The following is a 16,947-nucleotide window of genomic DNA, read 5'->3' as shown; positions in this document are numbered from 1 at the left end:
TTTCTGAAGGATCATGTGACACTGAAGACTGGAGTAATGATGCTGAGAATTCAGCCTTGCCATCACAGGAATAAATTACATTTTAAAATAAATGAAGCTAGAACAGTATATTATTCCTGTTTTTCTGTATTTTTAAAAAAAATCTAACCCCAAACTTTTGAATGTCAGAGTATATATATATATATAAATAAATGCCATTTGTTCCTTTAATGGGACATCATTTTCTGGCAATCCTACATTTACCCCAAAAGTAGTCTTTTATAATTGCTTTTTTGTTATTGTGAAATACAGTACCTTTTTCTGTGATCTCAGATATTTTTAATTACAGTGCATGACAAAAAATGAGCATGTTTAACAAAGACTTCCATTTCAGTCGCTTTACTAACAATAAAAACATTTTATTATGAACTGTACATAAACACAATGTGCTGAATATGCACATTTCTGTTGTGTGACAAGGCAAAATGTACAAAGAAATACTTGTCACCTGAAACATAGAAAATACTTAAGAAGCCAAATTTAGAAAAATTAAAACTGAAAAATAAAAAGTGAAGCAAAAGAAGCTGTTCTCATCAACCATGAGATGTTGTGTCTCATGGCACTTTGCGTACAACAGTAGTTTCATTTCCTTGACAACCAGCTGCTTGTGAAGACAATGTTAGTGGATACTTGAATAGCCACGTAGGGAAAATTTACATTTAAAAACAAACAAATATCTTTTAAGATTTTGAAAAGAAATGGTACTAGCTGCTTTTCATACAAAAATCATTTTGCAACTTTATAAATAGTTTTCTTCTACCATGTTACAGATTTAAGGAAGGTGGAGCGGTTTTAAGCCAAGATCACGAACGCCTGTCTCTCGAGTCCCTCCTGTGTTTCTCATAATCAGAGTCCCGCCTGTGTTTATCTCTGTCCCGGTAATGGCTGCTGCTGCTGTGGTGGCGTTCTCTCGGTTTCTCGTACCGGTCCTCTTTCGAACGGCGCTCTTTATGACTGTGACTTCTTTCCCTGTGCTTTTCTCGATCCCTGTCGTAGTGCTTACTTTTGTGATGGTGTCTGTCATAGTGGTCTCTATCTCTACTGTCCTTCCTATAGGCATCTTCGGAGCGCCTGGACGGCTTGTCGCCCAGGTCGCTGTAAGACTTCTCCGAACTCTTGTCGTCTTTGCTGAGGGGCGAAGAGGTTGGTAAGCTGGACTCGTAGGTCAGAGAAGGTGCAGGAATAGTTTGGGGGGGGACGGTTTGAGACCAAGGTGGAGTGAGCATGCGAGGATCGCTTTGAGGGAACATCTGAGGAGGTGGCGGACCAGGAGGAAATGGGAAAGGTGGAGGAACCTGTGGATGAAGGGGTAAGAAAGGTGCAGGATTGGCTGGAGGAGGGTAAAATTGGGGATCGGGTGGACCGGGATGATATGAATGAAAAATGGGTGGACTGTAAACTTTAGGGTTAAAAGAGGTCCTAGGCTGCTTGAGACCTTCGTTCTTCCCAATGGATGAGATTGTGGTGATGGCTTGGATGTCCTCTATGGCTTTGCACTCTTCAGAGGGTTGTGCAGATGGTTGCTGAGTAACTTTCTGCTGAGACTTTTCTGAATTACTTTCCGGCTGTTGCGGTTTTAACTCCGTAGGTTCAGCTGATGAAGACACTCTCTTTAAAATACCAAGAGGAGATGTTTTTAAAGCCTTGGTGGGACTTGATACGGTTTCATTTTTGGGGACAGAGCAAGAAGCGTCAGTAACAGAATCTGTCGATACAGCCAATGAAGTGGTTTCGCTTGTTTCTTGAGTAGCTGGTGCAACTGTGCTGCCAGACTCGGTCTCCTCTTTGGGTTTAGCGGTTCCGAGAGAGGAAAGGAAACTCTCTGTTGAAACATCTGCAGGTTTGTCACTCAGAGAAAGTACAACTCCACTCTCTTTCTTTTCTGAGCTGGTCTCCAGGCTCAAGCTGGATGGCACCTGTTCTGTTTTAACAGCTTTGGAGTCTTTTTTCTTGATAACGAAGCGGTCAAGTCGAGGAGCACCGGCTGTAGGTTTAGGATGGATTGCTGCATGATTTTCATTGTCGACTGTTGGAGTTTTGGACTCTGGTGTTGTAGAGTCACTCTTCACTTTGTCGCTTGAGGATGATTCAGAGTTTCCGGGCAACTTTAGCACACCGGGAAGAAAGCGCAAAGAAACATTCTCTTCTGTCTCCGTATCCAATATTGGTTCTTCAACGACTGACTTAATTAAGTCTGCAGTGTCTTTTTTCCGCGTGCTCCCAGGACCACTGTTAAAACTTCTCTCCACATCTTGAGCCACAGGAGCTTTCTGTGTGAAGTCGACCTGAGATTTGCTTTCTGCCAAGAAACTTGGAGCTTCACTGACATCGCTTGGCAGGATTACCCCGAAGTCCCTTTTCAGTCTCTGGCGGATGACCAATCCAAGAAGAACATTCGGGCGATTGGTCTCCAGTCCTACAATGTGGATCATTTTGATTAATATCAAAGATTCTGTTGCAAAAATAATTATACAGATCCTACAAATGAACCTGCAAAGAAAGTCTTACCTGGACCATCAAACGGAACAATCTGGTGAGGAATTTTTTCTGTGGAGCCGAGAGGAATGAGATACATGTCTTTAACTTGTTTGCGGTTGTTGGCAACAACGCCGTATCTTCTACGGCTGCTAAAATAAGCGTACAACAAAGTGTATGAGATCTCATCTTCTTCTGTGTCGGGGGTGAAGCGAATAACACAAATTTCCTGGGGAATAAACATTTAAAAGTCACAAATAGCTCATTCAAACGGTCAAATGCAGGATATGACAAATCAAAGGATAAATCATCCCCACCTTTGTGCCAGAAGCACGAATTTTCTCAACATAGTCCCAGACTATTTGAGGGGAAATTCGTCCACCTACTTGGATGTTGTCCGGCAAATCCTGCAAATTTTGATATGCTTCAAATACAACAATTAAAAAAAACTCGCATATTGAGGATGCATTTCAAAATGTCACTTACCTGTGTTAGGTGGTCCAGTATTCCAGAGACAGGATAAGCTTTTGTTAGAAACCTCGCCACAGCTGGCATATCAACAAAGCCGCCCCACAGACTCTCCAAGTTGCTGAGGAAAGTAGCTGTATCTTCTTTGCTACTCAGACCATCTGACCTATTAATGTAAATAAATCAAAAAGCAACAATTTTCTAAATGTCATTTGAAGTCTTGTTTTCTAAACATGGGATTGCTTGAAAGTCATTTGCTTACATCAGATCTACATAAAATACATAAATCAGAACTCTTACCTGGATTCAGGCAAAAAGTTGAGAAGGCCTTCTTCCATGGCTCTTAAAGACAGATCATCCATCAGTGCTGATGTTGGTGTTGTTGAGGAGTGCTGAGATTCGTCTGTCGCACTAGACTGCCTCCTCACAACTGTTGTAGCCACCTTTACCACCTTTGTAGTGGCTTCCTCTGTAGGTGGAGCCATGCGACCTTCACAGAAACATCCAAAAAACGTTTAAAGAATCACTTCAAGAACTTGAAGTTCACTGTATTATTAAAACATTATGTAACTTAAAAATACTAATAACTAATAATTCTGAAGACATTTGCAACTTTGAGTTAAGAAGTTTATTTTGAACAACGTTTTAAGGATTAGTTCACTTCAACAAGAAAATTACACCATTTACTAGGGATGCACCGAATATTCGGCCACCGAAAATGGCCCAAAAGTGCATTTTCGGTTTTCGGCCGAAAGATTTATCACCGAAACAATACGGCCGAAATGTTGTGATGACGCAAACAGAAACCGCAAGATCAGCTCCTCTGATGAATCTGTAGCGGACGTTATTCCTTTAATCGCAGCACTAAAGCGTCTCCTAAGCTAAATGGTTGAGACGGACCACGGAGTGAAAACAATGAAAAGTACACTCTTAGAGTCGGTCAGCACACGTTTCACTGAGATCTATTCGGATCCTCTGTACTTCATCGCGACTGTACTTGATACGCGTTATAAAGACCATTACTTTGATGCGGAAATAAAGCAGCGCGCACGAGAAATGATCCAGGCCGCGATGGATGCGGAGAACCCGTGTGGAGACAGACTGAGCAGGGAGCAGCGCCCAGCGCAGGAGAAGGAGATCGGAGCGCAGAAAAAAAAAACTTGTCTCTCTGCACCAGATGAGGGGCATCCACCCTCGTTGTCTGATATGTTCAGTGAAATCCTGCAAGAAATATTTACTAAAATGTTTAACTTGACCCCACTCATGTGTACGTTAAATAATAATGTACAGGACATTATTATTTAATGTACACATGAGTGGGGTCAAGTTAAACATTTAATTTTATACTTTGCAATGTGCTAAATAAATATTTGCATAACATTTTTATTGATTTATTCTTTGAAACTTTAATATTAATTTATGCAATGCCTTGATTTTAGTAAAGTTAGTACACAGTCATTAACATAAATGCAGTGGTATTAATAATTGGCATAATTTCTTTCAGTGTTTCGGTTTTCGGCCTTGGTTTCCTCTTTTTCGGTTTTGGCCAAGAACTTTCATTTCGGTGCATCCCTACCATTTACTCACCCTCAAGCCATCCTAGCTTCCAGCCAAACTGCCATACGGATTCTACTTGCGTCTAAAGCGTAACTTACACAACATAACATAGGACGTTGTGTAGTGCGTCATGGCGTAGTGCAAGTTACGCTTTAGACGCAAGTAGAATCCGTAAGGCAGCTTAGTTCGGAAGCTATTTATTTTACGTTATAACATGTTAAATATGGATATTTTTCTCACACAAACACATCACTTTGCTTCATAAGGCCTTTATTAACCCCCCCGGAGCCGTGCGGAGTACATTTATGATGGATGGATGCACTTTCTTGAACTTCAAACCATTATAAAGTTTGGATGCATCAGGATATTTATTAATATAACTCTGTGTTCATCAGAAATAAAAAAAAAAGTCATATACACCTAGAATGGCTTGAGGGTGAATAAAGCTTGGGGTAATTTTCATTTGAAAATGAACTAATCTTTTATGTACTTCAACAATTAAGACTGTGCATGTTAAAAGACACAAACACTTGTTAATTTTACATGTAATTTCTTAATAGACACAATTTATCAGACTTTTTTTTTTTAATGCAAAAAAGCTAAAAGTACACCAAAGGCTACGTTCACACTGTAGGGCTTAATGCTCAATTCCGATTTTTTGAAAAAATTAGATTTTTTTTGCAAGGCCGTTCACATTTTCAATTAAATGCGACCTTTTTTGATCTCCTGTGTGAACGTGAAATGACCCAGAAGTGACCCGCATGCGCAGAAGAGTATGCAACGGTCAACGACGTCACTCGTTGTTTGCGGAAGTAGACGGCCACTTTGTTTGTTCCAGTCTTTAACCTCCTTGTATTTGGCTCAGAGGCTTTTTATTTTTCGCTGACATTGGAGCCAGGATCGTCTGTAACCACGCTCGGCCATTCCGCTGGAAATGTTATCGTAAACCGCCCGGTTCCGATAAGAGCCCTCGAGTTTGGCCTGAATAGAGCTGTCACCCCAAATATTAATTAAATCTGTGACCTCGCTTCCCTTCCATTGACTGGTCTCAGCAGCATCGTCCGCCATGGTTGTTGTTTATCTTCTCGTTCCCGCCTACTTCAACGCACAATTATGACATTTGTAGCGTATCAATGACGTACGGGTCGGATACATGTGGCCTGGCCGTTCAGACGGAGGTCGCATTTCAAAAGATCGGATACGTATCGGATTCAGAACCACATACCCAAGTGGCCTGGGTCACATTTGAAAAGATCGGATCTGTGTCGTTCAGACTGTCATGAAAAGATCAGATACAGGTCGCATGGGGCAAAAAAAATCGGAATTGGGTCGTTTCAGCCTGCAGTGTGAACGTAGAGAATTTTTTGCCCCTTCTTCTTCACAAGAACTTTAAATGTAAGTTTAATTTAAGTTTAATGCAAGAACTTTAATGTAATGGTTTTACCTGTGCAGATTTTGCAGTTGAGGTCAAATAGATGAGACTTGTGCAAGTTGGTGGTATCTATAGATTTCTTGGGACTGTCAGCTTTAGTCTCAGGTGGTTTTTCTTCAGGCACTTCCGCAGCTTTCGGCACAGGCTCTGGCTGAAGATGTGGCAGGAAAATTTAGAAGGCAATTTTCTTTTTCCTTCTTGGAAAATATAACAAAGCTGCTAAGAATGGAGCATAAAATGCCCCAAATCTCACCTCAGCCTCTATGGCCTCTGGTGCCTTGGCAGGCTCCTGATTCTCAATTTCAATTTCCCCTTTATGGGTGATTTTAGTAATGGGGCGTCTCTCTACTTCTCTCTGTTCTTTCTCGATCATTTCAATTGTCTGCCAACAGAAAGATCTATAAGTCAACAATCAATATAAATCAACATAAAAATCTGCCAATTAAATGACTTTTCTGATGGACAAATATATCCTGCTGAAAATACTCTGCATAGTTCACTTCAGCCAGAAAGTTAAACGCTTTGCAAATGCCATTTTATGCGGTCTACCAAAACTTAAATTGTGATATTCTGGAAAAGCAACAGAGCTATAATGTTTTACTAACATGTCGATTCTCTCTTTGTCTCCAAGCAGCCAGTTCCTTAGAGGCCAGCTCTTCTGCAGTCATACGCACCAAATCAGCAGGGGAAATTTCTCCCTTGAGTACTCGCTTGAATAACACCTGCAAAAGAACATTTCTTTTCATTAACACAGCATTAGATTTTGCTAGAAATGCTTGCTTTTCCTAGAAATACTTTCAGTGAAAATAGGTTGCACAAAAAAAAAAAAAAAAAAAAAACTTACATTATTTTTTGCATCTTTCAGGTTGAAAGTCAAACTTCTGTATTTATTTTTGTATTTGCTGTCAACACCCTGAAAGAGAGCAAAAAGCTCCTTCTCTGTCCTTCTGGCCAACTCAGCAGGCTTGTCCAATGAAATCTTTAAGTCAGACTCCTTCAGTCTATAAGATGAGAGGATAAAGTTGGAACAACTTAACATTACACACCTAATATAAACAAGGGGTAGACAGTTAAAAGGAAAAGCTATTGACTGACTTTAATGGCAATCTACCAAAAATCACATTCACATACCGTTTCAAGAGAATCTCCTCCAGTGAGTCCCGAACACTTCGCCTGATTTGTCCAGTGGATGGTTTCTTTGAGCTTACATGAGATATTTTAACTTTCTTTGCCTCATGCTTCACATTTGGTCCTGTAAAAATTTCATCTCAAAATTATTATTGGTAATAATAATTTACAATTAATAATGATACTTTAAAATTGATAATTATTCATTTAAAAATATTTTTAAAAACTAACATTAAAGGATTAGTTCACTTTCAAATAAAATTCTGATAATTTACTCACCCCCATGTCATCCAAGATGTTTGTCTTTTTTCAGTCGAAAATAAATTAAGGTTTTCTCTTCTTATTCTCTATTAGAATTACACTGCTAAGTGTATTACTGCCCTCCACAGGTCAAAGTTTGAACTAACTTTTATATTCAATAAGCTAGTGCAAGTATATAACAATTAGTTCAAACTTTGACCTGTGGAGGGCAGTAATACAAGTGTAGAAGCGTCTAAACTGCCGGAATTCTAATAGAGAAGAAGAGGGCTAGTTCAAGATGAGCAATTATGGTTAAAACTTATATAATTTTTTTTTTTTTAGAAAATGACTGATCGTTTCTCTAGATAAGACCCTTATTCCTCGTCTGGGATCGCATAGAGCCCTTTGAAGCTGCACTGAAACTGTAATTTTGACCATCTGTCTGAAGTCCGTTGAAGTCCACTATAAGGAGAATAATCCTGGAATGTTTTCATCAAAAACCTTAATTTCTTTTCGACTGAAGAAAGAAAGACAAACATCTTGGATGTCATGGGGGTAAGTAAATTATCAGAATTTTATTTTGAAAGTGGAGTAATCCTTTAATAGCTTTTTTTTTTTTTTTTAAGGGTGTATAAAAATTACTGGTGAAAATATCCATACCCCTTGGCATTGAATCTTCTGAGGGTCGTCTTTCTCCCATGTCCTACATAACACAAAAATAGTTAAAAAAAAAAAAATACTACAATACTGTACAATGCCATATGAGAAATACAAATTTAAGTGGCCATATCAGTAGTACTTGCAGATTTGTACATGAGTGTGTAACACACCTGTCCATGTGAACACACCTGTGAGGAACCGTTCACCTACAATGAGTGAAAAGCTAACTAACCCCTTTACACCCACGTGTAAAAAAATATAGAGAGGCAGATATACAAACCCTTTTAAAGAAAGCAGGTGGCTACCACACAAATCAAAAGCTAAATCAGAAAGGACAGAACAAAATATGACTTTGTAAATCTGCCACAAGCAACCATCAAATATTTAAATGATCCAAAGAACAACTTGTTTTTTCTCTAGATTGATATTGGACAAATCAAATTCTATGTTTCTTCTAATTAAAGGGGTCACATCATACATTTTTGTTAATTTTTTCCCCTTGAGGTCCAATTATGTTTATGTTAAGATTTTTTTGTGCCAGAGTTTCCATTAGCACAAACTCAATTCCTTTAATTCCCTTTGGTTTATCTGATTTGAGGCAATTACACAATATTGTTAATTTGACGACTGTTTCAGGCACAAATTCACAAGTTCTTATACGGTTAAAAGGGAAGAGTAATTATACATTAATGTCTATACCAGGTGTGGTGAACGTCGGTCCTGGAGAGCCACAGTCCTGCAGAGTTTTGCTTTAACCCTAATCAAACACACCTGAACAAAGCTAATCAAGGTCTGAAGGGTTACTAGAAAGCAACAGGCAGGTGAGTTTTTATCAGGGTTGGAGCTGAACACTGCAGGAACAGTATTCACCACCCCTGGTCTATACTTTCATGCATGTCAATTACATTAGGCTTTATAAGTAAAAATAAAAAAAAACTTAAAGCTACTTACTTCATAAGTACTTCCTACAACTCTTGATTTTTATGATGACAAATGCATACATTTTATTAACTACACATGTAATCATAATGCTTTGCAGTCTAGTACTGGATGACTTGTTTGCTTACTTTTCGGAAGGGTCGTATTCCACCTGCGGTGACCGACTGCTGGGGTCTCTGTTTTTGTTTAGCAGATAACTTATCGTCTGACTGCTCTGTGGCCTGGGCACCGGTTTTCCCGTCCTCTTCAGCACAGCACTTTAAGCACACATACTCCTGGTCCTCCTTTTCCATCTGCTGAACTTTAGCCAGATCCAGACCCACACAATCCCCATGAAACCAGTCATCACAGCGGCCGCAGCCCACCATGAACCTATTCAAACAGACAGAGTTGATGAAACTCACAGGTCTGTCTGCAGCCCATCACTTTGAGCAAATACACACAGATCTAAAGTGAGGCTTTTCTCTTACTACCAATTTATCATTTAAATTTCAAAGAGGCATGCATTTATATTAAAATTTTGTCCAATACTGATAAGCCAATAATTGTTATTTTCTGATATTAACTCTATATTTTATCTAAATGTATACAACACCAAAATCAATTGTTTTAAATTGCCCCTATTATGCTTTTTTTGAATATTGCCTTTCATGCGGTGTGTAATATAGCCGTTTGTGAATGTGAAAGATCTGCAAAGTTTTAAAGATCAAAGTGCACGACAAAGTTATTGTCTCCTAAAAGAAAGAATCGATTCTGAACTGCTGAAACGAGTCGTCCGTCATTCCAGTCCTACTTCATGCATGGACCTATTAGGTTTGTAACAAATGTGCATAATGCCAGCCTATTGTCTTCATTGGCTGGCCCGTGAACAATGTCTACTCTGACCTGCTCTCCAACACTGTAGTTTGTAGCTGAGGCCTGACAGAGTTTGGTTTTTGTTTTCTCCATATGTCGATATTCAGCATTGCGAATTCACTTTGCATGCACTGCGAAAGGATGAGGACTCGCGCTGGAATTATTCTCAGCGAAGCACGGCTCTGTGATCAGTAGTAGATGCTGCTCCATCTGAAAGCCAGAGGGCGCTCTCGCGCAGAAAATCCAAATATGCCCCACAGATGTAGGATATAACGCATGTCATTCCAGCAAATCCCTATGGCCGTCATACTATCACGGTAGCTGAATAAACAAAAGATTGAAACACTTTGATTAAACGCACGACTACGACAATATATGGTTTAACTGAGTTCTACAAGCCTTCGAGTATTTTCATGATAATAAACTATATTTATACTTCAATGTTAATCGACATAGTATTCTATACAGTGATAAAGGCTATGAAATAATATGTTGTTGTGCCTTATTCTAAGTGAGAAACAACATCTCACAGACGGATGCTCGCTGTGCTTTTCTTTTTTTTTTAGATGGAGCAGCATTTACTAATGATCACAGAGCTGTGCTTCACTGACAAGCTGTGCATTAAAAATAAATGAATAAATAAATAAATCACAGCCTTTGCAATTTCATAATCACACTAAGCCTAATCGATTCAAGCTCAATTTCATGTTAATTGTGATTTATTATGCAGCCCTAGGTAAAACTGAAACCATTACATTGGCATTCAACATTCACATTTCTTATATGCGCTATAAGAGGTAGACCAATCACAACAGACTGGGCCATCTGACCAATCAGAGCAGAGGCGGCTCTGGAAAAGGGGGGTTTAGAGAGACTGAATCTTCAAAACGAACCATTTTCAGACTCTTTAAGAAATGGGGTGATGTGCAATGTGAAAATTTAAAGTGTTTTTTGACCTTGGCTGCATGTAAACCTATTGTAAGAGACCTTGTAGGAGACCCTCCAAAACAAAGTTAGAAACCTTTAAAACAGCATATGGACACTTTAAATATTGCAACCAGTTTAACATTCTAGAGGTATAACGATACCCTCATGTCATCATTTGATACATATCACGATACTGAACTCATGATACAATATTTTGCGATACTCCAAGAAGTATGGTAAAAGTTTAACAAAATATGTACTATTGATTAAAATGCTACATTTGGTATTACATATGGGGTGGAAATGAAAAAGCTTGGACTTGGTGCTGGTAACCCAATGCACATCACAATGGGGACACCAGAATAAAAATATTCATGATTCTGATGCTGAGAATACAGAATTATTTTAGATGAATATGTTTGCACTTTGTCACTGACTAGATATTAAAAATAATTTAGGCCACACTTTTAACTGGTAGCATAAGACATTTGGCATTATCAGGACCCATAAATTACATTATATATTATATACAACATTATATATAGTAGTTTAGTGTGGTACTGTGACTAAAACTCTAATTTTCATTTTGCCTGAACCATACAGATTGTCACAATTTTGTATTGTGATATATTGTGACGCAATATATTGTTACACCCCTATAATATACAGTATGAAAAATGGATATTCATTTTGAGATTATATTTAACAGGGTTATTAATTTTTATTAGCATTTTTAAAGATTAACCTTAAAGTTAACTTTTGAGTTTTAGATGATGGCAAAGGAGATCTATATGTAAAAATAGGAGAAATGAGCAAGCACACTTGAATATCAATAAAACAATATAAAAAAAATTATTGATTTATGATCATGAGAATGAATTTAGAAATAAAACTCAACATACCTGTTGTTGTGAGGTTTCTTGCATAATCCACAGTGTTTGCTGGGGTCCCACACAGTCTCGCTTTCAGGAGGAGGTTCACCCTCGGCTTCCTTCTTCACCACAGGGGCATTATCAGGGATAAACAGCTGCGGCTCCTCTATTGAGATACTCCTTGAGTTTCTGCTCTTGTGTCTTTGCTGGATCTTCTCCGCCTTCTTGATCTTGACCTTCTCCTGCTCCTCATCCCCTTGGCTGTTTGTCACAGGTGGGTTTGTTTTGTTTACCGGAGTGGGAGGAGTTTGTGGCTTTTTCAGAGGGTGCGGAGACTGCACTGACTTGACACCAGGGCCAGAAACAGACGATGGTTTTCGACTGATTGTCGGGGACACCGGGACAGCCGGACTTGCGGTTTGATGCGCAGGATGTCCATCCTGAAGTTTCTGTATTTTTGAGGCTGATTTAGGAGCAAGTGGCCCGCCTGGCCGTTTCAAGCCCACCTTACCAGGCTTCCCCTTGTGACTCTCTGGTTGGCTCGCATGTATTTTTTTGTCTCTGGGATCTCTGGATACTTTCTGTAAGAGCCCTGGCCTGGTGAGATGAGACGGCTTGTTTTTGGCAGCAGACAGAGCCTGTTTGTGTTTCAGGAGCTTTTTGACTGCAGGCTGAACCGCTGTGCCGTTCTTGTTCCCCTTTTTGTGTGCGCTTAGCTCTTGGGTATTGATTTGGTCATTTATTTTGGTGTCTCCAGGTGTGGCATTGTTCATACTGGGCTTGAGCGACATGGTGCTGTTAGTGTCTTGTACTTCATTGGGGTTCACATACGGCCCAAAATCCATAGGCATGTCATCGCTAGCGGGCTTGCCAACACTCACTTCCCCAACAACCTCTTGTGTGGAATTATCAAGTTCTTGTGCAACTTCATCTTGATTTTGTCCTAAATCAAGTGCGAGGCCATCAGCAGTGATGCCGTCCTCTTGGAAGCCCAAAGACTGAAGGTCGCTCGTGCTAAATGATCCAAATGCATGCGATGGTCCAGGAAGCAGTTCGATTTTATAGCCCCCTACAGTAACAGTTAATCGGCGTAACACAACAACTGGATTCATTGAGGAGTCAACCTCATGGATTCCAAAACGACGGCTAAGCAGAGCTTCCCTTTTTTCAGCAAGGCTTTTATCTCCATCCGAGTTTCCACTACATGTTGACTCCTGTTCATTGCTCTCGGCTGCTTTTCGTGCAGGACCAGGGCGCCTGCCTTTGACTCGACCGCGGCTCGCTGAAAGAGAAAAATGGTTTCAATACACTCGTAGCACCAAAACAGAACAGATGAGCAGACAAAGAGTGCAGTCAAAATATTGGTTTCAGGAATACGTTAAGCCCAATAAACTCTCAGCCATTACTTATATCCCAATATGGCAGATATTTCAACATATCTAAAGACGCCAAAAGGATGGTGGATAAATATTTTTTATTAAAAACATTTGTTTTGTTTTTTTGGGGGGGGGCGGGGTTGGTCACTCGTGGCATACAGTGAAAAGCAATATTTATTCTACATGTATCACCACATAGGTCTTGTAATGGTTTTCCACTTAAGTAAAAGATGCTAAAAGACTTCAGAAGAGTCCCCTATAAAGAACCATTTAAAACAGATTTAATTTTAAAAAGTCAAAAAAAATATATTAATAAAAATCTTTTCAAGTTGACAAACAGACATTTAAATATTTATGTTATTGTAAGAATGAATTAAATAATAGTCAATCGATTAAAAAAATGAATTAAATGAACTAATTAATCACATTTTTTCTGTAATTAATTGATTATTCACGATTAAAAGCATTGGAGTTAATATTGTACTAATTTCCCTATTATTCTCCAAATTAATGTAGAACAGCTTAAAGACAGTATATTTTAATTATTTGTTTAATGGCGTCTTTTTATGAATGAAGGCCAGTATCACTGATATTAATACTGGTACTGATATCTCTAGCAAATTGATTTTTTTAAACATTATAGATATTTAATATTACAGCATAACTGAAAGCTATCAATTTCGATATTTATTAGGCTTTGAAAAAATAATTTAAGTGAACTTAAAACAGTCTTCACATAAACCCATTATATAAATGCCATATTTATATAACAGATAGGAAATATCCTACAGAAATTTAATAGTTAAACACTTTACAGTCTTCACTGCATAATTTATAAATTAAATATAGATTCACCCTTATTAAAGCTAAAATTTTCTGTTACCTTTATTCTTTGATTAAACATTAATGATAGACATCACAGTAACTGCTGTCGCTTTAAGAGCTGCCGCTGCCGAACACGACGCGGATCTGACGTGAATCTCATTATCTCACAACTCTTTAAGTTCATTTAAGACGTTATTTAACTCCGTTAAGACTGCTATTATGAGGACACTCAACAAAATGAGCAATTTGGCACTATTCTGTTTCTACAAGCATGAAAGAGAACTTGATACTGGCGCACGTTTTTCTTTGCTCAAAACTTGTTTGTGTCACACAGGCATGACATTCACACACAGCGTGTTCTTGTTTGTCTTATAGCACTTGAATGGTTTGCCTGAATAAAAGTGATCATATAATGCAGGCGTTGATCCTGGAAGGCCATTGTCCTGCAGAGTTTAGCTCCAACCAGAAAAAAAATTCACCTTGCCTGTAACAAGACCTTGCTTAGCTTCAGGTGTGTTTAATTAGGGTTGTAGCTAAACTCTGCAGGACAATAGCCCTCCAGTATCAATGTTCCTCACTCCTGACATAATGTAACACTTGCCAAATTATGACAAAAAAACAAGGATGCTGAATTAATCGCGTTTAAACTGAAAAAAAAAAAAAAATCACTACATAGTAAATTGCAAAATAATTTTAAATGCAATTTTTAAAAAGCTTTTGTTAATTACTTTATTTACCAAGAGTAAAACTATATGGATAGTTGCGAACAACCAGCATACTTAGGATTAATTCTGAACTTTTACTGCAAGCTGATTCAGCAGATTCAAAGCAATCCAAATAAATTCACCCAGTTATGTCTCTTTTTTTCCCCTTATGTTACATGTACCTGTTTGTCGTCTCTGTAGAGGACCTGCATGTCTCCTGCCCCGTGAGAAGCTGGACTGACTGTGTTCTCCATCAGACTGACTCTGACTGACACCTGCTGCTGTCATGTCGTGATCTGCATCTGCAAAACACACGGTCGAAGGAGTTAATTCCAAACTTTTTTCTAAATTAAACCACAGACTTTAAAAACAACTACTGTACCTGCTGAGCTACCAAGCTTAAAATTGACATCTTCATTTTCTAAAAGATGAAACTGGGCACTAGCAGATCCAAACATGGGATCTTTGTCACTGAGCATGTTCTTCAGTGAATCTTCGGGGTGACCCTGACCGGTTTCAAACTCATCACTTGCTTCACATTCCAGGTTCTGTCCGAGAAGTAAGGAATCATCCAACTGGTCACTGGGAACCAGATGATTGAATGGACCACCAACTATATCCATGAATGCCTGCACTGTACGGTTTGCTCTGGAAGAGTTAAACAGTTAAGAATTATAAATGTATCTTTATCACTGCATAACCTTCCAAGTTATACTATTTTGACAAATAAGTTGACCCACAGTACTCTTACAAAAAAAAAAAAAAAAAGCACAATCCCATAGTTTCCCCTACTTTATAAAATGTGGCATGTTTGGCATTCAAGTCAAATCTTAACACAAATGTATAGGCCAGGGTTAGTTGTCACAGGGGCTGTATCTCAGTAACTACAAGTCCAAAGTCCAGTTGCACAAATGTTTGTTTACTCTAAGCACTAGTAAGCAGTAGTTTTATGTTGATTTAAACCTAGTTTTCTTGCATTCAAATTTGTGTAATAAAATTACAAGTTTATATTATAATTCAAACTTTAATTAACCTATATTTGAGTACACTTAAAGTATGCGCTTGTACAGGCAGAAATATTCACTGGAGTAAAAAGTAAAGTGTGACAACTAGCCCCGCTCTCCCCTGCTTGTAATAACAACCACAGAACTACTTGTCAATAGATTACAACAGTAAGCAAAGGCATCAGGTGTCATGCTGGTAAAGTGCATTATAGAATACAAACACTTTATAATCAAACTCACTGCAAGAGTCCCTTTTATTTGCTTCATGTCTTAAAGCTGTTAAAGTCTTCTTAACATGCACTCAGAGTAGACTGGTGAGAGCCACTGGTGTTTTTATTTTGGCTAAAGATCGGCTCACGTGCACAGACAGCTAGCGCATGCGGCCTTGAACAGCTCGCACACTGTTCGGCCCTCTATAAACAGAGAAGACCGCTTTAAGGAGCAGCTTCAGTTTGTGCACAAGATGCATTCGTCGTTTAAGCAACGGACGACATTGAAAAGCCTCACAAAACAAACACACCACCAAACGCTTCCGCGAGCACCAGGGGCCTTAGCAACCAGTCTTCGTGTACCTCGCGCGCTTTCCGCTATGAATTAAACTCACTTTTATCAACAACAAGAGTTTATATGCACCCTAAGCGTGCATATAAAGTTAGCGGCACAAACGAGGCGGTTTTTGCACAAACTCGCCCCGAGCTGGAGTTGCGTCGCGTGCAAGAAGGCCTCGCGCTGAACGAACGAAGAGCGTGCACGCCCACTCCGCGCGGGATGCAAGATAAAACACTCACCGCGTTTGTCACTGTGATCGAAGAGCCAGCGCATAATGGGAGAAGGAATAGTATTATCGCTTACGGTGTAGGGACGCCATATGGGTTGCTGTTGTCGTTAATGCCACAACCTTTTCCGCTTGAGAACTGCGGTGGGACACAAGTAGTACTTCCTGTTGACCCTCTGAGCCAGCAAACAACTGGTGATGTGCAGCATCTGCCGGCAGGGGGCAGTGTGGTTTAGCTCTAGTCAGTCCCAGTGTTTTATAATAATAATAAAGTTAATACGTGAAAATGAAAGATATAAACAAACAAATATTAGCTACAGAAAGACAAACAAAGAAATGCAATGAATTTATTTTCTTTTTAATTATGTTTTTGTTGGTTTTAAAGATATTCACATGCGTGGACATTTTAGGAGACGAATACTAACAACATGGTTCGATTATTTCCCGCCTATTATTTATATTCATATTTAATTTTATATTATCCCATGTACCTTCAGTATGTATCTGATTGTCTTTTAGAAAATAAAATTAAATGACAAAATACATTGCAGAACTCTCAAGTACAATATATATAGTTTTCGAGGTGGATTTCCATTCTGCAATTTTTAGCTACTTTTTTTTTTGTTTTACAGAAAAACACAATTGCAATAAGGCAATACAAAATCCCATAC

General features: G+C 38.8%; 1 protein-coding gene across 5 annotated transcripts; it reads right to left on the bottom strand.

Annotated features, from left to right (window-relative positions):
• Positions 1 to 355: 355 nt before the first annotated feature.
• phf3 (PHD finger protein 3) lies at positions 356 to 16,460 on the bottom strand. 5 transcript variants are annotated; one of them, XM_067386958.1, is made up of 16 exons: positions 16,354 to 16,460; positions 14,880 to 15,145; positions 14,680 to 14,799; positions 11,623 to 12,874; positions 9,067 to 9,310; positions 8,000 to 8,042; positions 7,103 to 7,223; positions 6,816 to 6,972; positions 6,577 to 6,693; positions 6,225 to 6,353; positions 5,984 to 6,122; positions 3,283 to 3,472; positions 3,001 to 3,148; positions 2,832 to 2,921; positions 2,548 to 2,743; positions 356 to 2,455 (listed from the first exon to the last, which is right to left on the bottom strand). In XM_067386958.1, the coding sequence occupies exons 2-16, from the start codon at positions 15,118 to 15,120 to the stop codon at positions 843 to 845; spliced, it is 4,800 nt and encodes a 1,599-aa protein (XP_067243059.1). In that variant the 5' UTR covers positions 15,121 to 15,145; positions 16,354 to 16,460; the 3' UTR covers positions 356 to 842. The 5 variants fall into 5 exon arrangements, with proteins under 5 accessions (XP_067243059.1, XP_067243057.1, XP_067243060.1 ...); XM_067386956.1 differs by having other exon boundaries at positions 16,290 to 16,409; XM_067386959.1 differs by lacking the exon at positions 16,354 to 16,460 and adding an exon at positions 15,742 to 15,921.
• Positions 16,461 to 16,947: the final 487 nt, after the last annotated feature.

The sequence above is a fragment of the Chanodichthys erythropterus genome, chromosome 5, assembly GCF_024489055.1.
Source record: "Chanodichthys erythropterus isolate Z2021 chromosome 5, ASM2448905v1, whole genome shotgun sequence".
NCBI classification, from domain to species: Eukaryota; Metazoa; Chordata; class Actinopteri; order Cypriniformes; family Xenocyprididae; genus Chanodichthys; species Chanodichthys erythropterus.
Note: the sequence above shows the minus strand (reverse complement) of the source record. Positions and strands in the feature narration are given on the sequence as shown.